Here is a 26,549-nt window from a genome sequence, read left to right as displayed (position 1 = left end):
AGATCAAGATTCTTCTGCTGTATGGAGAGAATGTAATTTTCGGAGCAGAGTTTCTCTTATGAAAGTAGAACATATCTGACGCAGGTAAGCACTCCCCCTCTGTTTACTCCGCCCTCTTTTCTAATGAGTTTCCTGCTTTTGTGGGACAGACCTGGAAGAGCTGGGAAAGTACAGAAGGTATGTGATCGTCCAGAAATTTTTTCAGAATCAGAACCTGGAAAGCTGAGGTTCTACCTTCCCACGCAAGACTAGCACAACAGGATCTCCCTGTGGTTTTGTGCCTACCCATATTCACTAGTTTCCAGCTTTTACTTTCAAAATAAATCTTCCTCGTCTCCCTGAAAGAAGACTCAAAAGGAGGAAGGGAAAGTTTTTACTAGTATCCTGCCCTCAGATCAGAAAGGGAAGAAGCAGGAACAGAAGAGCTTGTATGAATCTCCTTGTGATGAAGATAGAAGTGAAAACATGACTGTTCCTACCTACCAAAGCCTCATTCTGGTAAGTCTATGTTTAAAGCTGAAAGTAAACAAGGTACTAAGAACATAACCTGTTCAGAAATAATGTGTTTCTTTATCTGGCATTTATATATATATAAAAATTTACATGTTTTTGCTCTGTAACTAGAGAATACATTTAGTGTGCAAAAGCACACAATGTAACATGGAACTATATAAAACTGTATTTGTTTGGATATTTATAGTAATTAAAACATGCCTATTTTGTCATACTTTTTTCATTTAAAGCAGTCGTCATCAAAACGGTGGGATATATGCTAGTGTAGTGTAACACATACTAGATGACTAATGATTGTATTTCTTGAATACCACAGATCCTTGGTATTCATTCCATATTGACTGTACACAACAACTACTGTCTCTTTCAGAGATACGTGGTTTGGAACTAAGGATAGGAGGGGCACTGGTGAGAATAGAATGGTGAAAAAAAAATGTAGATCAAAAGAAAAGAACTGAAGATATAGACTTGTACTAAAATGTGTCTACATTTTACAAAAACAGACATACTGAAGCTATATCTAGAACCTAATATAACGTTATTGCTAAAATGCTACACAGAGGGCATTCAGTTACTGGGACAGAGAGCACCTTTGGCTACGTTTATTCTGTGATCTGAACTAGTACCTGAATGTTCATTATGCAATTTTAAAATGTCCTAGAATAAACCTTTACATCTATTCCGTTTATTACTTTTATGCAAAGTGCACAGAATCAAATTTGCATCCTAGATTTCTCTAATAGGTAACTCTACCACTTTAGATAAGCCTGAGAGTAAGTGCTAATGGTCGATTTAAGCATTTTATGTTTCATGCCTTCAAGTCCAAGCACTCCCATTATTCAGTGTGCACCCACACAGGAAATTCTAGTAAATTTACATTGGCATCTATCTATGCACAGATCTCGCAGGCTTACTACTGGATTCCATGATGGGTAATATTCCATCATGAGAACATACAGTCTATAGCTGCCTGTTCTCATGATGGAATAAACGTGCATGTATGTTATTTTGGTCATGATACTGGTAATGTGTTTGTATAGCCACATTTCAACCTGAAAAAAATATTTTTATCTTCCACAGATGTCTGTCCCCTTAACTGGTTATCCGTTCTCAAATGTCCGCTACCACCACCCATACTACCATGTGGTTAGAGTCACACTGGAAGAACATCCGCCAAGCCTTGTTGCTTCTTTTCACTGCTGCTCTTCTCATTGGGGTCACCATGCTAGCCATTTCATCTAACATTAACCCAATAGGCTACTTCTTCCTAGGGGTAGGTGGAGTATGCCTGATTGGTTATTTGCTGAGTGTGTTTGTTGAGTGTTACTTGAAGAATCGACACCGACATGACACAAATGAGATACCTCCAAACAGACAAAGCCAAGCAGGGTAAGCACCAACTCAGTTATTCCTCTGTGACTCACTCTCTCTCTCTCCTTAAAATCATTTTGTTTTGCTGCCCTTCCACTAGGGAATCAAACACAGAAACCATTTCAGAAGACAAAAGGTTTTTTAGGTTGTTTTCCTTCATTACTCTGGTATAGCTTACAAATGTCTGTGCTATGAATCTCCTTTATCCTGTCCAATACATATTTTCTTCCTCCTGGGAACTGATTCACTAACTATTTCCAAGGTTACCAAGGTTAAACAGATCAGGCCTAGTTTTATCTCCCCTTGAGTAATCAAGTCCTGCTGCCAATGAGTCAGACAAGGAAAAAGAAAAAATGCTGAGGTAATACTGAATGTTAGCTTGGTTTAGTTCTATAAACCTGACCTCCGAAGCAACTGTTCTTTGGCAAACTTTTAAAAAAGAACCTGTAACTGGGTGTGTTTCCAGTCTTAAAAACACAATTTCACATTAACAGGATCTGATTTTGAGAGTCTCTGAATACTCACATTGCTTTTTGGATTCATGTATGTTTGCAGGTTGCACTTTATCACCTAATTCACCCACAATCTGTGTACTATAGTTGAAGAGTTTGTTTATGTTTGCTTCCTTGTCACTATAATCCAGACAATCATTATCCAGCTGCATAATTTGCTTGATGTTCTGAAATGTACGGTGTTGTAAGAATGCAAAAATGTTATTGTGTTTATTTTTAGAAAGATTAGAGAGAAATAAATTCTGTAGTTGTCTTTGATAGTTTTGGGGCATTCTAAAAGTAAACTAGTATCTATTTATTTGAACATATGTCCTAAAAGGGAAAACATTTCTAAAGTAACAATTTTCTCTGCAGACATTCTTCTTAAGACAGAATAGCAAATCCTTGTTTAAATGAAATGATTTATTTTTCTCCACTTACATTCTTAAATACTGATGAACGTTGAGCTAATGTGTTAAAACAGAGATAAAAAGCAAAGTCTTATTTTATTCAGAGAAATAACTAGTAATCAGTAACTCCTTGTAGTAAACTGTAACTGCTGGCACATTTTAAATGAGTAGATATCAAGCTAAGCCTAACACATTGAATTGAACAGTGTGTTTTTGTTTTTGTTTTGTTTTTTTAACTTATTCTGGTGAGTGTGGGAAAATGGTCAGATAAGACACTCTCTAGACTAGGAAGCAAGGTATTAAGCTGGCTGGATAAGTGAACTGATGCAATAACAGAATATGACATGCAATAATACCACATTAAATATCCTGCCTCAGTTCCATCTACTGATTCTAGCATGGCCCCTATTCTACATTATTCAAACTACAAGCCTCTACATGAAAAATAAAATAAAAAATCAGTAAAATAATCAGTGTAACTGACATTCTGCTTTTGTGCATAGGGTGAATGCTGCCTATGAAGCACCTACATACGAGGAGGTGATGACTATGTCAGTTCCAGCGATATGGACAATTGCATCCAATCCAGGCTCAGTGCCCTCACCATTGAGTGAACCCCCCCCTTACAATGTAGCTATTGAATCACCTGCCCAGGAAGAGACTGTGATGGAAACCCTCAGGGTCTCAGTGGCACCAGACACAAGGAGCACCTCTGAGACAGACACAGGCTCCAGGATGCACTTGCAGCTGGTGCTGCCCCCAAGATTGCGATTTACTTCAGACATCCATGAAGTGAAAGGTACTGCAGACAGGGTTGAGCCATTGGAGCCGCTCACTCCTCCACCTGCTTATGAGATTGCCATCAACGATGAGGTCTTTGAAGATGTCTTCCAGCCCTCCACAGTATGATTAATTCTACCTTCTATGAAGGCAGGACCAAACCCCCACCAGGCTGAACCTCATGGTTCTCCTGGAGGGAAGGTGAAAGAGCTGATTTTTTTCATGCCTCAAACAGGTGAAGTTTGTCTTATCATTCCTTGAACCAGAGCTGAACTACAGACATAGTATCTACATTCACTACAAACTTTGCACAATTTACATATATACAGTGCAATACCATGATGCTTCATCTTGGCACAAAATAAGCAAAGTCACTGAAGAGAAAATTGCGTGACATACAGCAACAACCGAAACTGGAGATATATCTTTATGGGGGAGAAGAGCGAATCATAAGGAAAGACAAGCTGCCTTGGAAAGGGGAGGAACAGAAACAGCTCTGAGTAGTTTCTGCCTGTGCATTACTGTTTGCCTGTGCATTACTGTTTGCCTGTGCAAACAATATCACTGAGAGTTTTGTGATAATCAACCACCCTAACTTTCCTATTGAGAGACTGAGACTGCAGTTCCCTGATTATAAAAGTTTTGGCAGCAACACAAATTTCTGATCTGTGCTGCTTGTTGCTACGCCTCTGCTGCACTCACACCACATCCTCATTTGTGCTAACCTTGAGAGGAGGGTGGCTGTATGCATTTGGAAGCTGGCACTACCTAATACCTATCATTTTGCTGCCAATCAGCTTGAGGTTGAAAACCTCACAGTAGTTGTGGCATTATGAAATGACATGTTATTTATAATGTTCTCATCCTACACAGCCTGCAGGTGATGAACATAAGGAAGACACCACCATTTTTTATTCCAGTGAGAGGTCAACAATGGAACACATATACATACCCTCTGCCTGGAGGTTTGGGTCGAGAAGAACCTCATTAAGTTCAGCAAGGGCAAGCACAGGGTCCTGCACCTAGGAAGGAATCACCCCAACCACCAGTACAGGCTGGCGGGTGACCTGCTGGAGTGCAGATCTGCAGAGAGGGACCTGGGAGTCCTGGTGGACAGCAGGCTGACCGTGAGCCAGCAATGTCCCCTGATGGCCAAAAAGGTCAATGGGATCCTGGTATTCGGAAGAGTGTTGCCAGCAGGTCAAGGGAGGTGATCCTAACCCCTCTACTCAGTGCTGGTGAGGCCACACCTGGAGTACTGAGTCCAGTTTTGCACTCCCCAGAACAAGAAGGACATAGAACTACTGGAGTGAGTCCAGAGGAGGACTACGAAGATGCTTAGAGGACTGGAGCACCTGTTGTACGAGGACACTCTGAGAGAACTGGGCCTGTTTAGCCTGGAAAAGAGAAGACTGAGGGGAGACCTCAGCAATGTGTATAAGTATCTGAGGGGAGGGTGAGGACAGAGCCAGCATCTTTTCAGTTGTGCCCAGTGACAGGACAAGAGGCAATGGGCACAAACTGAAGCATAGGAGGTTCTGGCTCAATATGAGATGGCAGTTCTTTATTGTGAGGGTGACAGAGCACTGGAACAGGTTTTCCAGAGAAGTTGTGGAGCCTTCTTCTCTGCTGGAGACATTCAAAACCCACCAGGATGCCATCCTGTGCAATGTGCCAAGGGGTTGGACTAGATGATCTTAAGAGGTCCCTTCCAACCTCATCCATTCTGTGATTCTGTGGACCACCAGTTTTGACAGCTGTACAGGAGGGCTTATTACTCTGTTATAGTACTGGCCCAAAGAGATCACTTGAGATATTTTGTCATCACAACAAATGTTTGTGTAGAAAGGTCAATACTCCAAGTTCACCATAACCCCATGCATAGGCGTTTCTCTCTGGTACCTGGAGAGGGGCAGTCTGTCTGTCAAGGCTGTGACTGTAGCAGAGAGCACCTGAGAGTAACAGTCACAAAGCACAGGTGGTCTTCATCTTGACAGTTCTGGTTTGGAGCCAGGTTCTAGCTTTCATCAATTAGTGATGCTGTTCAGTCTTTTAAAATGGGCAAGTTAAACTGTTAGACCCTGTTAAAGTAGTTTGCAGTGAGCAAAGAGACACTCAAGTCTAGTGAATGTCCAAATTAAAAGACAAACAAGAAAAAACAAACATGGTCATCCAGATCTCCTTATGACTGCAGGCAGCAATCATCACAGCATTGTTTCATATGTGTACATCATTTTTAACTCATATCATAGGCTAAAAGCAAGTAAATTATTTCTTATTGTTTGAATCTTTATAGATGAAAATATTTTGTATGTTGTTTATTAATAAACAAGACTACATAAAAACCACCGAGTGGCATTGTTCACTTTTCTTCTCAAAACATGTATTTCACAAAGCCATGATTTATACCTGTTTACATTATGCATTTTTGATAAACTTAGCTTAGAAAAAAAGTGATGAGTTGATTTCTAAGTCTACATCTGGATCTCTTTATTACCATTAATGATGAACCTGTCATAAAAGCAATATGAGACAAGTTTGCTGGTGATTTTTTTAAAAAATCAATCATTTTCTGCATGTTTCAGAAGGTGTCCTCTGCTTCCTGCATCTGCAAAAGAACAAACCACAATAAACAACAATACAGGTATATAACATGGGAATAGAGTTACGCCTAAGGTAGGCAGCCAGGACTTCTCTCAGTGCCAGGAAGAAATTCAGTTGACTGGCACAGATAAACAGCCAAAAGAAAGACAAAAAGAAAGCCATCAGTTATGAACACGATAGTTTTGTTTTCTTTATCTCTTTCAAGTATCGTCTGTACGGCCTGCGTGCTACTTTTCTTCCTTTTTTTCTTACTCAACGCTAATTAAGCCCTTCGCCTTTATTTCTGCTGCAACACATTAATAACAAAAGCGCTAAAATAGAAGGGGAAAAAAAAAAAAAAAAAAAAGGATCACAGAACTGGTATGCTTGCAAAGAAAGCACACCCGTTAATCCCGATCTGCTGACGAAACCCCTTCCGTTAACCCGATCTTGCTCCGACTCGGGTTTCTCTGCCCCCACTAGGCGCTCTGGGACCCCGTTCCCCGGGGGCCAATTTCCCCACAGCCCTTCCCGCGCTGCGGGCAGCACGCACGCGCCGGCCCGTGAGGGCGCGCCAGCCGGCGCACGCGCACGGCGAAGCGCAGGGGCCGGCGGGCGGGCGCGCGCAATGCGCAGGCGCCGTGACTCGGTGCCGTTTGAATCTCTGGGCCCGCGGCGCGCTCGGTGACGGGAGCGCGGGAAGGCGGGAGCGCGGGAAAGGCGGGAGCGCGGGAAGGCGGGAGCGCGGGAAGGCGGGAGCGCGCGCGCGCGCTGCGCGGCCTCGGAAGCCGGCGGTGGGAGGGGGAGCGCGCAGCTCCCCGGCAGGGCCCGTCGGGGCGGGTGCTGGAGGCCTCTTCCGCCGCTTGTGGAGCGTGCTCCTGGCCGGGGAGGCCCCTCGTGGGGCATCCAGGTAGGATGCTGGGGGCGTGCGGCATGCAGCGCTGTCACCAGGAAGCGCTGAAGAAGAACCGGGTGATGCTGGCAAAGCAGCTGGTCCTGAAGGAGCTGATAGAGCACATGATAGAGAAGGACATCATCACCGCCGAGATGATGGAAATGATCCAGGTAGGCGGCTCGCTGCGCTGTCAGCTGTGTTTCTGCCCCAGCCCCGTGCCCCTCCGGGCAGTGGCAGCACAGCAAAACTACTGCCTGTGCTCTGCTGCCTGTGTTTTGTTGTGTGATTACGCGTGGAGAGCATGCACCAAACAGGTAGGGCTTGTTTGCAACATGCACAAGAACTGTAAGTTACTTTGGGTGATGTTGATTTTGACTGAAATTTAATAAACTGCTAGTTTGCATGCTGGCATGTAGTTGCAGTAGACTGTTCTTCATGAGTCTGTTGGTATCTTCCAGCCCTTTGTTGTTATTTTGTGCTTCTCTCTTCTTTTTTTTTTTTTTTTCTTTTTTTTTTCTTTTTTTTTTTTGTAAAGGCGGAAATACTACCAATTTCCAAAATAACCCCGTGGGAGGAAATAAATAAACGTATTATAAACAAGTATGTTCTGGCACTTGCACGCCTTTCACATTCTTCAAGTACTTCATGTCTTTTTGTAAATTTCATGAAGAATTTTGCATGACCCAAGGCTCTGAAGATGACAAATATCATTCATAAGCTTTTGTTACTTATGCTGAGCAGTGGGTACTTAGGAAAAGAAGTCATTAGAAGTGGGTTGGGATAGGCCCTAGGCATACAGTAATGCACTGAAGACTGCAGAAAGGAGATGCAGGTCTTCAAAGAGAAAGGACACTGATGGTAATGACTGCAGGTGCAAGTCAAGTACATCCTAAGGGTCATGTAAGCAACCAAGAGGCTCTTTGTCAAGTAAGGTTGATGGTCCTGTCTTAAGAACAGATTCTGAAAAACAAGAATGATGAGCTGTTTGCTGGGTGCTACTGCAGATGGTACAAACCTGAGACTGACAATGTTTTTGCAAGGAATAAGGAAAAAACTTTTTGATGAATTTTGACTTGGTGTACACCAAAAGATAATCTGAAATTCTTTGAGACACATCAAGGATACTTGTGCCAAGTCGTGGCAGTTGCAAGCAGTCTTACCTGAAGTAGCTCCTATTCCTAGTGAAAGAGGACAAAGACAGTAGGAAGGTGTTGAAAGTCAAAGGGTGACTCAGGAACTTATAAAGTATGGGTGGTTACTAGAGATGCTCAATTGCTGACCTGCAGTTAGTCACTGGAGGAAAAAAAAAAAAAAAAGTCCTCTCAAAGTCAGTATAATGACAATGAGTCTCTTAGAAAATCCTGCTCTAGTCAAGTTGTTTTAAACTAAGACAGAGAGGAAGATTACGGGAATCTTCCCTTCTGGATATAATAAGGAAAAGAAGATGCAGAGATACTTACTAATGGATAAACAGTTAGGAGAAAGTTTTTTAGGATGGAAAAGTCAGGTAAATAGTACACTTTCTACACAAAAGTGAGAGCTTAGATGTACATGAATAGAAATAGCAGCCTGATCAAGAGAACAGAGTGACTTAAACTACTGTTGCAGGATATGAAGCTGGAAACTACAGCAAAAACAGAAATTTGACAGGGGCAAGAGGACAACATTCACAACTGAAACAGTAATGCTGCAAAGTATGCATTGCATTTACAGGATAGAAAAGACAGGAATGTTTGCAGAATAGTACTATTCGTTAGAATGCAATAGATGAATAAAAAGTAACAGGCATTTAAAGAAAAGATCTTCTGAGCCAAAAAGCACTTTGTCCTTTTTTTTTTTTTTTCTGGAGTACTTGAATTTGCAATTGTGTGACACTCTCTGGCTTAAATGTGTGCTAAGGTCTTAGGAGAACTGTTAGGCAGACTGTTCTTGAAAATGCATCATAACACTAATTGTCACGCACCTTTGTGGAAATAGCAGGAGAGGAATGCCATTGACAATAGAGCATAGGTTTTCCTGGATTTGTCAGTATCTAATTTCTATGCACACCTTACCCCACTCAAAAAAAAATGTCATAGAATGAAGATCTAGATAAATAATTGTTTTAAATTATCTTGTCTTTAAAAAAAGAATATGCTGGTGATATCTTTCTTTGATTTAAAATAAAATGGAAGAATAAACAAATTGGTTCTGGAAATATCTTAAATAAACAAACTTTTGTTATCTAAGGGAAGTGAAATAAACCAAAGAGCTAAGGGAGGTGAAAGAAGCATGGAATTTAGAATTACAGAATGGTTTGGATTGGAAGGGACCTTTAAGATCATGTAATTCCAACCCCTCTGCCACGGATAGGGACACCTTCCACTAGAGCAGGTTACTCAAAGCCCCGTTCAACCAGGCCTTGAACATCTCCACAGATGGGGCATCCACAGCTTCTCTGGGCAACCTGTTCCATTGCCTCACCACCTTCACAGTAAAGTATTTCTTCCTAATACCTAATCTAAATCTACCCTTTTTCAGTTGAAAGCCATTACTAGTTGTCCTATCACTACACTCCCTGGAAAAGAGACCCTCTCCTGCTTTCTTGTAGGCCCCCTTTACGTACTGAAAGGCTGCTATAAGGTCTCTGCAGAGACTTCTCTTTGTCAGGTTCAACAACCCCAGCTCCCTCAGCCTGTTTTCATAGGAGATGTGCTCCAGCCCTTTTATGATCTTCATGGCTCTCCTTTGGTCTTGTTATAATACCTCCATGTCCTTCTTGTGCTGGGGGCCCCAGAGCTGAACGCAGCACTCCAGATGGGATCCCCTGAGTGGAGTAGAGGGGGGAGAATCACCTCTCTCAACCTGTTGGCCGTGCTTCTTTTGATGCAGCCCAGGATATGGTTAGCTTTTCGGGCTGCATGCACACATTGCCAGCTCACGTTGAGCTTCTTAGGACCCAACAACCTCAGGCTCTTCTCCTCAGGGCTGCTCTTGATCCATTCTCCACCCAACCTGTATTTGTGCTTTGGATTGCCCCAGCTCCGTTGCCGGACTTTGCGCTTGGCCTTGTTGAACTTCATGAGGTTTGCACAGGCCGAGCTCTCAACCATGTCCAGGTACCCTCTAGAAGCCTGTCCCTTCCCTCCAGTGTATCAACTGCATCACACAGTTTGGTGTCATCATCAAACCTGCTGACGGTGCACTCGATCCCCCTGTCACCATCAAAGATGTTAAAACAGTGCCAGTGCTAATACTGACCCTGAGGATCACCACTCATTACTGACCTCCACTTGGTCATTGAGCCATTGACCACAAATCTTTGAGTGTGACAATCCAGCAAATATAGACTTGATTTTAGTAAGAAGTTTGTTAAGTAATGAAAGGGACAGAACACTGAAGTCCAGGGACATTGTTGATACAAAGATAAGAGCTATTAGCCAATCATGAATGAACATAGCTTGAAATTTTAGTAGTAGCATTAGATCAAAAAGATTTTGCATTATCATTCCAATGCTGCAGGACAAAAGCCAAACTGCTTTGAAGAACAAGCTGAATATATTTTATGAAAGAAAACATAATGGCGCGAAAATCTTGTGCAGCATAGGATTTACACATGTGCCTTAAAGTGATTTGTCTGATTTTCCTATGATTGCTCGTGCAGTGTTAGTGTTTGGTTCTGTGTAACTCACCAGTCATTTCGTATCATTTAAAAAATGAAGAGATCTTGGATCACAGTGATAACTTTAAAAATGGAAGGTCAATTCCATGGAACCCATAAAACATACTTTCAGTAGCCAATATTTTAGTATGTGATGTTTCAGTTTTCTACACAGGAAAGGCTCTTATAAATTAGACAGTTTGTTAGCAGATGTTCTGCTAACATGCTAAAAATTAGAACTTCCTGTGAATGTTTTACAGAAATGTAAATTTAATTTTTGATTGTTACTTTTTCTTGTATACTACCATATATTGCTTCATTTGTATAAATGTAACACATTATACATATATAGTGTCTTTCTGGAATTGACTGTGTGAAATAAATATTTTCATTCACACTCTCCAAGACATTTGTGTATTAGTGCCTGAGACCATAAACACATTGAACAGTAGTGAAAACGGGTTCTGGACTTGGTGTATTGAAAGAGGATAAGCAGCTACTATTCAGACAGTAACTGGAAATAAGAGGTTAGAGAGAACAGGGTGTATTACTGTGTGTGGAAATGTATGAATTGTTGGCTTGCTTCATTGTCGTATGCTCTCCCCCTTGAGATAGTGGGAACAGAGGGGTGGGAGTGAAATCAGCTAGGAAAAGCTGTAAAAAAGGATATAGCACAGCAAAGCATGGTGACAGGATATTTACATGAAGGAAAAAGACTGAGTTGTTCTGAAGCTTAACTGAAATGAAAATGAATTGTGTTGGCATGTTACTTTGAGTGTTGGATTTGTTTCTTCTCTGGATCTAGGCCAAGTCTGGGAGCTTCAGCCAAAACGTGGAATTCCTCAATTTGTTGCCCAAGAGAGGCCCTTATGCCTTCTCAGCCTTCTGTGAAGCTCTACGAGAAACCAAACAGCAGCATCTGGAGGAAATAATCTTGAAGACAGAATCCAACCTAAGCAATGGGATTGCACAGGTATGTCAGTTTTAAAAAATAAAATGGATGGGCTGCATTTGGGGTTGGGTTGGGCACACAGGCATTTTTTTCAAATGTTTAGGAAAAATGCTTATAGTGGAAAGGATGCGGTTTAGTTACAAACTGAAACTTGCAGTAGCCTTAGAATAAAAAGGTAGTGAAAATAATTTGAGATGAAGATAAGTTTCACGCAGAAGCAGAGAATGGTTGAGGTTGGCAGCAACCTCTGGAAGTCATCTGGTCCAATCCTCCCCCTTACAACAAGTTGACTGGGACCATGTCCAGACAGGTTTTGAATATCTTTAAGGAGTGAGACCTCACAACACCTCTGGGTAACCTGTGCCAGTGCTCAGTCACCCAGCTGTGTCGGGATGTTCAGACGGAATCTCCTGTGTTCCAGTTTGTGCCCATTGCCTCTTCTCCTGTGTGGACACCACTGAAAAGAGGCTGTTTCCTTTCAGATATTTTTGCACATTGATAAGGACTCCCTGAGTCTTCTGTTTTTCAGGCTAAGCAGTCCTAAGCCTTTCCTCTGATGAGAGATGCTCCAGTCCCTTAATCATCTTTGTGGCCCTTTGTTAGACTCCCTCCACTATGTGCATGTCTGTCTTGCACTGGCAAGCCCAGAACTGGAAACAATACTACAGGTGTGGCCTCACCAGAGCTAAGTAGAAGGGAAGGGTCACCTCCTATCTAATCTGCTGGCAAGACTCCTAATGCAGCCCAGGATACTATTAGCCTTATTTGCCACAAAGGCGCGTTGCTGGCTCATGTTCAGCTTGGTTTCTACGAGGGAACCCAAGGCTTTTTATTCAAAGCTGCTTTCCAACTAGTCAGCTCCCGGCATATGGGATTGTTCCTCCCCAGGTGCAGGATTGTGCACTTCTTATTAAATTTCATGAGGTTCCTGCACATTCCTACGTTTAACATGTTCTTACTGATGTGTCATCAAGAACACAAAAGCTGCATTATTTTTTTTCTCTAGAATACTTTAATTTAGTGTTCAAAGATTTTCCAAGTAGAAAGCTACTAAAAGACAGTCTTCTCTGCTGAAGGGAGGGACTTCCCTTTCCTAATTTTGTTATCTTTATTTTCACCTTTTCACCATCTGCTGTTGTTAACACCAGACTGAAGGAAGAATTCAATAAAGATTCAGTATTCTCAGTGCATTGAGAAGGATGGGAACTCTCAGTAAGCATGCTTTATACTGAGGAAGAAAGACTAGATACTTCTGAGCAGAGATGTTGCCTTATCAAAATTTATAATTTATTAGACTAGGCAAACGATGAAATTTTGAAAGCAACCAAAAAGAGGAGTCATGGAACAAACCAAGTTTTGGCAAAAATAAGAGTAAGGTGTCCCAGAATGGCATTTGGGTAAAAGTAAAGATGAGCAAAGACAGGAAGGAATTTTGCAATAACAGAAGGTGCTGCTGTTATCTTCTCATAATCTGTTTTATTTGGATGTAAACCGTAGTATAGTGTTTTATGTTAAATTGTATGTAATATATATTGAATATATTACAGCAAGTCATATATGTGTATGTAAATACCTATATCTTTTTTCAATGACACCTACAGCATTGTACCGTAGAGAAAAAAATAGATGTCTTTTGCTAGTCTTTTCATGGATTTATTGGATGTCTTGTAGCTTGAACACTTTTATGGATCAGATCTACCACTCCCTTCAAGTGAATCATGTAATTCAAAGAAGCCACGCTGGATTGGTGAGTCACACGTTACATCATGAATACCTGCTTGGCTATCTGGTTGGTTGACTCTAATTTATTAATACTCTCTTATTTCAAAAAAAATTTGTTGCCAATTAAAAATACAATAAATAGGTATACTGTACCAGTATGTTTGTTTTTTTTTTTTCCTGTTGTGTTTCATTGTGTGAGTACAGTCCCTGATGAAACAAAATCTTTAGACATATGGATAGAATAATACAGGAATGTTCCTGTAGACATTCATAAATATGTACTTATGAATATGCAAATTACTACCTTTTTAGTTAGTATTTTTGTTGTTGTTATTGGCATTTTTGTTTTGCATAGAACCAGTGGAGCATTCTTTGGATAATGGAGATGGTCCACCGATTCCTCCTGTGAAGCACTGCACTCCAGAATTCTATCATGATCACCAGCGCTTGGTAAGTAGTTGACAGAGGAAATCTCTTTAAAATGTGAGGTATTTGAATATATCAACTGAACATGTACTACTTACAACTGAGTTGAAACGTACTTCATTGGGATGCAGATTAGTGTTACGCTCTTGCTGTAACTGAGAGCTCTTACCAATCACATTTGATTTGATGTAGTTCTCATTTACAAGTGATAAGAAATTCTGAGAAGTTCTGTTATTCTGTACAAATCTCTGTCTCTGGGTTTTGTTTATGAAGAACTTCATGGAATGCCTTCTGTTCTGTTGCTCTGTGCTTGTAAGCTGTCTATATTACTACCTCATATTTATTTGTTTGCATCCCCATCTACCTTCTCTTGTGTTCTGTGTGCTGACACACTCTGCAAATGTCTGCACAATATTAGAACTGTTTTTCAGTACACTGTCACAATCTTTGCTGTTTTAATTGCTAACTGTATTGGGAAATGTCTCCTTAGGCACAAAAATTAGATCAGAGTTCTGTGCAGCCCTGGGTAGAACAACCTGAATTTCTAATCCTTTTCTCTAGCTGCAGAAGTTACGTAGATAGTCGTAGTTATTTTCTTGTTTGTTCTGTTTGTAAAGCATAGGTTGTGGTGATGGTATAGGCTTAAGGAAAACTAAGCATTTCATATAATAGGGCAGACGCTTTACTAGGGTTACACTACATGCTAATGCTTAACATTTCTGTTAAAGGCTCTATGTTGTCACAAGGCAAAGCAGGTTTTGTTTTGCTTTATTTAGGTTTCCCCAACAGAAAGTTACAATTCGGCAACATCAGTGTGAGCCTAATTCACCTCTTTTTATATCTGTGTCTGTTTACACCCTATTTGATATGGTCCTTCAGTATTAAAATTTACTTCCAATTTAGGTCCTTCAGTATTAAATTTACTTCTGGATTACAGGGATTTGCTATTGCTATTTACTATTGGTTCGTTGTTAGAGTGGGAGAGGCAAGCTTGTTTTGAAGACACCCTTCCTAAATTAGCTCTTTTCCCTACTAACATTTTTTGACATCTTCATAACTTTGAGAACCAGCGATTCATTGTCCCTTTCTGCTACCATTACGTTCACATGGTATTTTGTATCTCTACTTGGTCCCAACCAAATTTAAGAAATGTTAGCTCAGTCTTTCCTAATGTTGTGCTAGGCCTTCAATGGGTATGATGAAAATATGTGTGGTCCTACTGGTGTGTGTGTGAAAGAAGGAGAAAAACGTTAGCAAGAGTTAATTCACAGTATGAAATGTGTAAGCTGTGTTCCTTTTAAAATAAGAAATAAGGGAAGGTATTACAACATTTTATTAATAGTTTTGTAAGATCATCAGTTGTGGAGTCTTGCAGAAACAGTTGCCTTTGAAACCCTTTGCAATATAAACATTTTTATGTTAAACCACACTTTTTTGACCTCTACCATGCCTTCTCAAAGTAGAAATCCTGCATATTCTTAGTAATCAAGCTAGGACATAGGGCTTAGTGTTCTACTCTGAGACTATATTATTTCCTTGTATAGTCTAAATTCACCAATTTTAAATCTTCTTCTCAGGCATATAAACTGATATCGGAGCCCCGAGGCTTAGCACTTATTCTCAGTAATGTCAATTTCAATTGTGAGAAGGACTTGGAGTATCGCTCAGGTGGAGATGTGGACTGTACTTCCCTGGAGCTGCTTTTCAAGAATCTTGGGTATCAAGTGACTGTCTTTCATGATCAAAGTGCAGAGGTAAGGGGGATCCTAGTACTTCACAAACAGTATGGCTGAGTTTGTAGCTGTTACATGAGCATCTTAAGAAGTCTGCTTTGGTCTAGCTAAGCTTGATCAGGAAGACATGATTAGTCACTTTTAAATAGAAAAGGAAGCTAAGTGGGATGATATCTGCTAGCATACCAAAAATAAGAAACTTGGAAGGCAAAGGAGTTACCATATATCAAATAGGATCACAAAGGACCACAAGAGGTACTGCCTTTGTAGTGTGAGGTGCAAGAATATCTAGACCACACCTGCCATGTGTGTTAATACTGAGAATGAACAGGCTCCAGTTTACTCTAGGTAGCCCTTTCCAGTGTTCTGCTGTCCTAACAGTTATGGTTTGCAAATATTTAAGTGGTACAGAACCTGTTAAAGAGTGTTTTATTCAAGAAGGCAGCGTTTACAACATTCTGAGTCTTCCACACCTGCCACATTATCATATTTCCTGAAGTTTTCTGCCTTAAATAGTTGATGTGTTTTGATCATATTTGAATGTCTAAAGTACCAGAATATGTGTCTGTTAAGATGGTCCAATATCCCAGCCAGACTCCAGTGTCAGTATAAAACCTGTGTAAAGTATCACTTGCTTTCTCCTGTGTTAAATCCACATATACCAACTCTGGTATTTGCTTTGTCCCCCTCTTGGACAGTATGGAAAAGCAGAAGTCCTAAGTTATTCCTACTAAACAGTGTTATACTTAGGACTGAACAATGCACAAACGAAAAAGAACATTTTGCTATTTGTTATGAAACAGATGTCTTTTGTCCTGTAAATCTGATGTATGTAGTTTATTCTGTAACTGGAGGGCCATTTTTATTTTTCCCTTCACATTAGCCCATTTTCCCTGTGTAATTCTGGGAAGGATTAAGCATTTTTTCTCTCTTCCAGGAAATGCAGAGTGCATTGGAGAGATTCTCTAAGCTGCCAGATCATCGAGACGTGGATTCCTGTGTAGTAGCTTTACTTTCCCACGGTGTAGAGGGTGGAGTTTACGGAACTGATGGCAAACTGCTACAGGTATATTACTTTGTCCTGTTGTGTTGTAGGTTACATCTTGGAAAGTAAAAATGGAAGGAGAAAAAAAAAAAAGGAAAGTGAATTGGTAGGGAAGCTGAGGATTTACATTTTTAAAAAAGCAAAAATAAGAGCTTGTGGGAAGAAAATGGCAGAGAGAGCTATGAGAAGTCTGTAAGATAAGGAATGACATAGATACATGCCAGATAAGAAAGTTATTACCCTATTCTCTCTTCCTGTTACATGTACTAGGTAGAGCACATGATCTCAAACTAATAGGAGCTTGGGGTGCAGTGGATATTTGTCACAGAGTTAGTAGATAAAGGATAAAATGTCGAGAGCAGTGAGGTAATAACTAAAATACAGGGAAACAAGGTGACACTGAGTTTGGCTCACAGAAGGCTGCAATAAAGAATACTTAGCTTTTTTGCTTCTCTCAGTTGCAGGAAGCTTTCCGGCTCTTCGATAATGCAAACTGCCCATATCTCCAGAATAAGCCCAAAATGTTCTTTATTCAAGCCTGCCGGGGAGGTGAGTGCCCAAATACTGGAAGCCATGATTTGGCATGCCATTAAGGCTCATTTTACACACACACACCCTCACATTCAACTTGCTGTCAACTCTCCTCTTTGCTTCTCTCAGGTGTAAGTGGGATCCATATTCACCTCCCTCTGCCCTGCTGCTGCCACTGCATCTGTTGCTCTGTAAGTGTCTTTTGCTCTGCATGAGGTGTGTGCATTGACTTGCAGACCCCAGAGCACCTCAGATGTAACGCTCTATCACAGCCCACTCATATATTGAAACTTTCTCTTGCTACATCTGCAATAGGGGGAGTGGGGCTTACGGTGCATCAAATTACAGCACAGCATGGCGTGGTACACTAGCACTGGAGTCTTGTCTGAATACTTGTCTTTCACTTGATCCTGGATATGTTGTCTCTTGTTTTGTTGTCTCATGAGCTATCAAAGTTAGCTGTTACTTGCTTTTTTTTTGTTTTGTTTTGTTTTCTTTTACAAATGTCCTTTCAATCTTTTTTTCACATACTGTTGTGATTATAAAATTGTTCTCTTAATTTGTTCTTTTATCACTCTTTATGTTCCTATTGCTTTTTTCTTAATTTTGCTATTCATTTTTCTTCCTGTTGTAACTAAACATATGTCTAACAAACTGCTTTTCAGATCTGATAATGGCCAAATTTTTCCCTAAAGTGGACTTAAAAGGATAGCTGTGAAACCACAAGTGCTCCAAAGAGAAGTTCTGTCTTAAAAAGCTTTGTTTTTTTCTCTTATGATAGAAAAGTTCTCTTTTCTAACAAGTATGCGTTTTCCCCTTCTTGTTTTTTTGGTTTGTTTGTTTTTAATTTTCTCTGTTAGTTTTTTTTTTTCCATTTTAAGCTGAGCTTTATAGTTTGTCCTCTAGGCAAGAGCATGTTTCCTTCACTTATTACCATATTTCATCCTAATATGGGAAAAACTATAAAGCCTAGGTAAAGTATCAAAAATATTTGAGTATATTTGAGTATCAAAAATATTTGATTCTTTAAGCATTTGGGAATATTTAATGTGCATCTTTACACTATGTATTCAATGCATTTCTGTTCCTTATGTTATTGAATGTTTAAATATTCTTGAACAAATGTGAACATGCAGATTCTTAACAGTATAGAAATAAGTGTAATAAGCCAGAATTGAGTGCTGACCTATTAGGTAATTAGGTTTATTTGACTGTAATGTTACTATAATGGATCTGTTCATGTTAAGACATCTTGTTTGGCCTTCTTCTTCCCAAAAAAAAAATTAGGAAAGAGTGAGAAGCTTGCTATGCAGAATGCTGCAGAACTGGGATATTGCAATAGGCAAAGGACTGAGACTTGAGCAAATGAAAGGGGAAAAACAACTTTATTTTATTTAAATACATTTTTTAACCCTGTGTGTAAAGCTTGATTAATAGTCAGAGAGGAATACTAGTTATGAAGCAATTGAGCTGTCAACAAAATGTATGCCTTTTGATGCTCACATTTAAAGGTTAGACTAGGCAATGCTGCTTTAAAAAAAAAAAAAAAAAAAGGAAAAAAATGTATTTAAAAGGCTGTCCAAGTAGTGTGGACAAGTAGTAGATTAGTAATCAATACCTCTATGCTTTGCAAGTTAGCTGAAACCAGTTGAAGTAAAATGAGAAATGCAGAGGATATTTTTCCCCTAACTATATGTAATAAGCCTCATCTTTCTTCTATTAATGACGTATGAAAAAATGTAGATAAAGAAGAGTTGATACGGTCTACTTCATTTCCAAAGGACCTTTGGAGGGAGTCTACTAAAAAATTGTAGCCCAGTTACTGTCATGGATCAAAAAACAATGGTGACAAAAATCAGTGAGAAAAGATAACTAGTCAGATTTCACCATTACATCAACTGAGGCTTTAAAGCTGTTTAGTATCTCTGTTTAATATAGTTGGTTCATCAAAGTGAAGAACTGTGATAAATATTGACAAATGTGCAGTTGGCAATTATTGCAATCAATTGGGAAAAGTGAAATCTAGGAGCTTGAGAGAAATTTAAACAGATTGGATCTGTTTGGATAGCAGTTATTGGTGATATAAATTAGAGCTTGAATATGCAAAGTAATATATTGACATAGTTAATGCTTTATACTTTTTAGTTACATTAGTAAGTTGATTGGAATGATGTTTGAAGACATGCATAAAGAAGACAGAATCACAGAATCACAGAATTTCTAGGTTGGAAGAGACCTCAAGATCATCGAGTTCAACCTCTGACCTAACGCTAGCAGTCCCCACTAAACTATATCCCCTCTAATTCTAGATTTTTAATTAAAAAAAAATTTGATTTGATACACTGGAATATGGAATGATGATAGCGTGAATAATACAGCTTGACTATAAAATTACCTTCTTATCTGAAGTAACATGCTATAAACAGTACACTGAAGTTTTAAGATCACATAGAACAAAAATGGATTGGAGAAGAGTGATAAAAGGCATGGGGAAAAAGTGTGGTTAAAAATGGAAAAAAAAATGCATTGCTATCTTAAAGAGAGGAGGAAGAAACATAATGGAGTACTCACTAAATTTTGAGCTAGGGAACCATAATCATAGACTATATGTAGCCTTTTTTTTGTAATTGCCTATGTAGACAATTACACTTCTCCTGCTGTTGTTTTCATTTTGGAGGAAAAGAAGAACCATCTTGCTGCATTATGAACTGACCATCTCCTGTGTGTGTTTACAAGATGCAACTAGTGCCACTGCCTGTAAAAGGGTTAGAAATCCAAACACTTTTCTTAGGTACAACATAGCAACAGAGACCTAGCACTATCATAACAGGAAGGCCTCTGAAATGGATGCTTATGCTTCCTAGATCTAGAATCTAATTCACACTGTTAGGAAGTAAGTAGAGCAGTAGATTTTTGTCTTATAATACAAGAACAAAAGGGCAAAATTACATAGAAAGCCTGTAAAAATGTAGTTTTATTTTTCTTGCAACATAGCTGGACTCTTAATGTTATTGCCACTATTGTTAGTCTAGATTACAATGGAAAATCTGTATCATGTAAACAAACAATTGAGACTATCTAGAATTGTCACAATACATATTAGTGAATCCTAGAAAGGGTATTAAATGTTTTCCAGGTTTTAAAGTCTATGTACTGTAGATGTCTGTCTGTAGTGTTTGGAGTCAAAATATTTTTGTATTTTCCTATTACACATATTATGGTTTTGATTGAAGCAAATGGTATTATAGTCAGGATTTTGAAGGTGAGATATTTGGTCAATGTTTTCTTGGAGTTAAACCATAGCAACTAACGTTACAGCTCTTGTTTGCATACTGCAATAAGTAGGTACTAAGCACTGCAAACTAGACTAGTCATTTTTTGAATTTCTAAGTTAGGCAAAAGTTGAAAATAGAAGCTTTTAGGGCTAGGTATCAAATCCTTCCACCGATCATGAAGAACTCTCAGAAATTTCTTTACTTTGCCAATTATCTATATTAATCCGCATGGGAAAGAAGAAAAAAAATCAATTGCTGTGTAGACTATCAGTTGCATTATACTGAACAAGTTCAGCACTTGTTGGTGTCTGTGCTAGTTTGTGCAGGAGAACTTTCAGATGAGTTTTTAAAACAGCTGAAAAAGCTAACTGTTCACACAGAAGCTTTCAGCTTGACATTAGTTGTGGCGTTGCTGACAGGGGCCCAAAAGTAAGGAAAACTACATCCAGTAATTTCTTCAGATAATTTCTTCTTTTCTTATAATTCATCTTTTTCCTTCTTATTTGTTGTCCCTCACACCCTTCCCCTCCTTCTTCCCCCCCTAGATGAGACAGACCGGGGAGTGGATCAAAGAGATGGTAAAGAACGGTCAGATTCCCCAGGCTGTGAGGAAAGTGATGCAAACAAGGAAGAAAATGTCAAGCTGCGTCTGCCTACATGCTCAGATATGATCTGTGGATATGCATGTCTGAAAGGTAATGGGGAGAGGCACTAATTCTTAGAGATTAAGGAGTTTATATGTGTCTGTCTTCCACAGGAACTTCATTGTATACGCTCTTTGTTCTCAGGCACTGCAGCCATGCGAAACACCAGACGTGGATCCTGGTATATTGAGGCACTCACCTCTGTGTTTGCAGAGGACTCCTGCGACACTCATGTGGCTGACATGTTGGTAAAGGTGAGATATAATGCCTTTCCACTCCCACACTTACCTGGTTTCTGAAGAACCTTCTGTTGCTTCAGCTTGCTAGGACTAATATAATCTTTAAGTAAGTGTTGTTGCTCCATTCATAGCAAAATTATTACTTCCTTTCCCATTTAAATATGTATTTATATTCAATTCCACATCAGTTTAATCAAAGTAAAAATGCAGTGTTTGACTCTTCCCATTACACTTGTGTGGCCACATGATGAATTTAGGAGGAGAATTAATCTGACTTGCCAAGCACTACTTTTCTTAGATAGAAATAGTATTTTTTTCAGGTGGATTTCATTGCCTGAACTGTCTCAGTACGTAGCAGCCAACATTTGTACTTACATAAGGGAAAGATTTAAGAAAATGGGAGGACAGAGTGAAGACTGCAGTGTGACCACAGTAACTTGAGCTACTGTGAAACTGCACCCCAGTTCTTTATCCTTCCTGTAGTTTAGAAAACTGGTATACCAGCAACTAATTAATAAGCAGCATAATTTGCGAGTAAGGAAAGCGATGACACTTTCCTTACTTCCATTTTCTTAATCCTTACAGTCACTTTTTTTTTTTTTTTTAATCTTATTTTTAGGTGAATAGACAAATCAAGCAACGAGAAGGTTATGCCCCAGGCACAGAATTCCACCGCTGCAAGGAAATGTCAGAATATTGTAGTACACTCTGTCGGGACCTTTACCTATTTCCTGGTTATCTGCCAGGCAAATAACCCTGCCAGCTCCACTTGAAGAGAGATACTGCCAAAACTGAACTCTCAATATGGATGTCTATGTTTCTATTCTTACGGGCTGTGGCATCAGATGCCCAAGCAAGGAACGCATCTTTATGTTTGGCCAGACCAATTATTGATGTCCTTTTCTAAGATAATTTAGCAACTCTTTGTAATCTGATTCAGTTCAGGTTTTAAAATTCTAATATTCTGATTTATTCCATATGTATGGACATTGTTGAAAACAGATCAGCATTGCAACTAGGAAAATGTGGGAACATCCTTTGGAATGAGACATAAGGACATTTGTTAGAAATGTGAATGCAAAAAGGGAAACAGACTATTCATACCAATTTTGGAAAAGATAAGTATTTTTAAAAGGAAAAAGTTTCATAAAATGCTACTTATGCTTTTATTTTTATTTTTTAAGTACTTTCTGCCTGGTTCTTCATGCATGACAGTCAGGTTCTGTGTACATTAGAGAAGAACTCTGTAGCGAAGGAGAGTCCTTCTCTCTAAAATGGAGTGTTACTGTTTTCAGTACTTGACATTTACCACTACTACCATCTTGATCACTGTAAGTCTATTTTTGTGCATTTTTTCTGTAGTCAGGTTATCAAGAGAACTCTAGAAGAGTTATGCAAGACATCCTAGGTTATTAGAAAAACAAATGGAAATCCAGTATTTCTCATACAGATGAGTCTCATTAAAATGCCCCAGAAATAATTTTGAATCCAGAAATTCTAGATTAGCTCACCGTAGTCCAAGTGGAAACAACTGTATAGAGTATTACTTTTGATGATTTTGTTTGCTATAGTACCTATATGCCACAACAGGCATAGCATTCAGACACTTCACCAACTTCTCAGGAGTCTATAAATTGCACTGTATAACTGAATCCCTGAAATCCTACAGCTTTATGGAAAGGGATCTCTTTTAATGAAAATATTCAAGGCAGCTCTTTACAGTCTAAGCATGTTGCTTATATTATTGGTCACTGCAGTCTGTTTCCCTTTCATTTAAAAGGGTAGAGTTTCACATTAATACCCTGATAAATGAGTTTTCAGCTATGATCATTTTAAAGCTGTTTGTTTAGCTAATATTGTTTGCAAAGTGTCATTTCAACTGGTCAGTCAGAAATGTGCTATAATCCAAAACTTTGTCTGGAAGTTTCCTATTCATTCTCTTCATACTGTAATTTGCCTCTTGCCTATATCCAGGTGCAGTTACTCCCATGTGATGTAATGGTGGGAGGTGGGCATTAACATTTTCTGCAGTAGCTTAAAATCTGATATACTGCGTTATGTATGGGCTACAATCTGTACACTTGAGTCCCTGTCTTCTCCATTCTGCAGCAGTAAGTTAGCATAGTTCCTGGAGTATTCTTTATGTGTGTGTTGGTTTTTTTGTTTGTTTGTTTTTCTTTTTTGTTTTGTTTTTGTTGTGTTTTGTTTTTTTTTTTTATCTTTCTTTGAGGATAGAATTATGAATAGAAAGCACAAATAGATATGAAGGGAGGCGGGAAAATTAGGCATGTGCTTTTTTATTGTTCTGCACAGGAAAACAAAGGCTGTGTTTTCTCCAGCTAACAAAGGTGTAGCACTAATATGAATCTTGCACTTACCTTACACACAACATGTGATAAACAGAAGAAGAATCATACCTGCCAATTGTTGCCTTAGTCTGAAGATACCATTATAGGGCCCTGCAGCTGTACCTCCCTGGTGTAGAAACACTTCCTTCCTCAGTGCTCCCTCTTTGAAATGGTGCAATATTTTACAGATACGTAAATTGACAAAGCAGTCCACTCTGGAAGCTTAGATTTCTGTAGGATTGCATCAACATGCATTATCACTGCCACTTTCTTATATACTTTTTGTATACTTGTATTTTACTGCCTTGAGGTGTCAAAATAAAGAATTCTTGTTTGATTAATTAATCTGTGCAGTATCTTCCATTTGGAGAGCTGTACCTCTATGCAGAAATGGAACTTCCGTATAAGGAGAATTTTGCATAATTTCTTAAGATAATACCTCCCAGAGGTACTTCTGAACTCTCAGGCAGAATCCTGCTTCTTGCTAGCTGGATCCAGTATGGGCTACTTGTTACGTTTGGCAACAGCTGAACTAAGAACTTAATAAATCGATAAAGATACACGAGATAGAACCATCAATTATGAGGCTGATATTGTCATTCAGCACGTAGAATACTTAGACTGGGTAAGCCAGGGGCTTGGTGTTCCGGAAGGAAGAGTTGATGCCAGAAGGTTTCCAGAAAAAAAAAAGGGGGTGTGGGGGAGAGAGGAGAGAGAGAGTCTTGGAAAGAGGAAGGACCCAAAAAGGAGGTGAACATAAGAACTGGAGAAAAAATCCTGAAAGTGTTGGGGAAGATCCATGGGCTCAGAGCTGCATGGAAACTAGTGTGAAGGGATGCCCGGAGAGCTTGACCCATAGTGGCCAAAACTGGTAACTCCAAGTAGCTGTGCAGCACAGAGCTAACGCAGCTTTCTGGCCCTCCTTTAGAAATAAACAGTGATCTCTTACTGCTGGGAGTTGAGACCTAGGTAATGCACCTGGGGGGAGCTAGTGTGTGTGTATGTAAAATAAGAAGATTAAAGTCCCATTCTTGTTAGCTCAAAAAAAAAAACAAACTATCCATACCCACTAAAGTTTGTTGTTTCACTCTCTCAGCTGTGACATCTAGAAGGCTAAGGTATCTTTTTATGAAAAGAGTATACTGTTTTTTCAATAGTACCTAATTCTGATACAGAAAATCCAGTAGGAATTCAGTGGAATTATTAACATCTATCTGTGCAGAAAATGTTTCTAGTAATACAAGAGATTAACTAAATATAATATTTGTATTTTTAGAGAAATAAATATAAGCTACTGGCATAGTTTAATGAATGACTAATATTTGGGTTAGCAAGAAAGTGTTGACTGGTTCATATTTTGGCTTAAAACCAAAAAAATAAGGTCAAAAGTTTTGTTCTGTTATGTGGGAAGGGGAGTAAAAACAGTGAATGAGATGTAGGTAAGGTATATATACAAATCTAAGTTACATGAAAATTTTGAAGTTACATTTTAATTTGTGGAACAATTCATTAAATTATTACAGTTATAATAATTCTAAAGTGTTTTTGTTTCCCTATTTGCCTTTATAAAAAGTGATAGATGCTCAAAGTATCTGACTTTGTAAAAAGTCATAGTTCTTTCCTTAAAAGTTAGGATGTACAGAATGATATTGTAAGAAAACATGCTTTTCAAAACATCAAAAGATGTGGCTGAAAATACGTAAAACATCTTGTAAAATAAAATTTTCACCAAGCTGAGATTCCTAACATACACTGTACCCGTATGCTCATAACCCTGAAGAAAAAGCTAAGAATGTTTTTCACTACATTACATCACTAAATTACTAAGTTTAGGAGAAGGAAAAGCACGTAAAGATAATATTGTTATGTAATAACAATATTCATTATGAAGTGATGATATTATCAGAGTATGTATACAGAAAATGGTTTCTTTTAAAGGAGAAGAATGAAAAAATCTCCAGAGAAGTTATAATCAAACTGTCACAGGAGTAGTCTTGGTGAGGCTGGGCTTCACTGGCAACAAGTAATAAGCCCTACATGGTGCTGTTTGGCCTACTGCTGCTGCTATTGCCAATTCTACTTGTAGAACTTTCTTGTAAAGCTCTAGGTTGTGGGTTGTTTTTTTTCATTCATCTGCATTTCGTACCTTGTTTATAGTTGCTGTTATGTATCACTTGAAGTCTCCAGACCACATTTTTGCATGAACTGTTAAGTAGAAACCTCCTGTGTAATTCAGTGCATCTTTTGAAGACCTCAGTTACATTCAGACTTACATAATTTATGAAACATGACTGGAATTACTGTGTTTAGGCTATTGACTTTTTGTCACTACTGAAAATTCTGATCTTCAGAAGCAAGATAAGTGGAAATCAGCTTAGAAATCACCTTTCATTGATACAGTGCTTTAACAAAGGTAAATATTGTGCTGCATTGAGAAAATATATAGATTACGGTTTGTTATTTTCAGGTTAACAAATGTACACAAACTAGCCAGTCCCATCCCTGGCCTTAACTATTCCGTGAGTCTGCTATTTGCTGGCTAGTCCAGCTTAATACTTGTTTGCAAACAGATGCACTCGGACACTCACAGGCACTTCACACTCATGGGTCTCCTTGAACACCAACACAGCCCCTCTGCTCTCCTGGTACCCCTAACTGGACACAGGTCCTCCTACTCACTGACTAGTCCAATTTAAAGTTCACCACCAAATTACATACACACACCCCCAAGCAGCCCAGGTATGAGGAAGGTACTGATGCTCCCCCTCAGCAGCCAGCATCTGACACGTGGGCTGTGTCCCATGGTCCTTCTTATCAGTTACAAAGTCTAGGCTGGCTCTCTCCATAAGCTATCTATGTAGTTTCTTAATGGCCAATCAATTAAGTGACTAGACTCTTTTGGACAGTTTCATCATCTCCATTATCCCTTCTCTGTCAGGTTTGATAGTCTA

The 26,549-nt window shown here is 39.2% G+C and overlaps 2 protein-coding genes across 2 annotated transcripts; both read left to right on the top strand.

The window, feature by feature from the left end:
- On the top strand, positions 1-5,910 carry TMEM139 (transmembrane protein 139). The gene is made up of 3 exons (XM_084519107.1): positions 1-498; positions 1,594-1,902; positions 3,289-5,910. Exons 2-3 carry the CDS (start codon positions 1,628-1,630, stop codon positions 3,692-3,694), a joined length of 681 nt encoding a protein of 226 aa, XP_084375233.1. The 5' UTR covers positions 1-498; positions 1,594-1,627; the 3' UTR covers positions 3,695-5,910.
- Positions 5,911-6,828: 918 nt separating this feature from the next.
- On the top strand, positions 6,829-23,161 carry CASP2 (caspase 2). The gene is made up of 10 exons (XM_084508515.1): positions 6,829-7,213; positions 11,489-11,656; positions 13,307-13,382; positions 13,713-13,807; positions 15,361-15,537; positions 16,454-16,582; positions 17,020-17,110; positions 20,913-21,062; positions 21,156-21,265; positions 21,870-23,161. The coding sequence occupies exons 1-10, from the start codon at positions 7,064-7,066 to the stop codon at positions 22,002-22,004; spliced, it is 1,281 nt and encodes a 426-aa protein (XP_084364641.1). The 5' UTR covers positions 6,829-7,063; the 3' UTR covers positions 22,005-23,161.
- Positions 23,162-26,549: the final 3,388 nt, after the last annotated feature.

The sequence above is a fragment of the Aythya ferina genome (assembly GCF_964211825.1).
Source record: "Aythya ferina genome assembly, chromosome: 1".
NCBI classification, from domain to species: Eukaryota; Metazoa; Chordata; class Aves; order Anseriformes; family Anatidae; genus Aythya; species Aythya ferina.
Note: the sequence above shows the minus strand (reverse complement) of the source record. Positions and strands in the feature narration are given on the sequence as shown.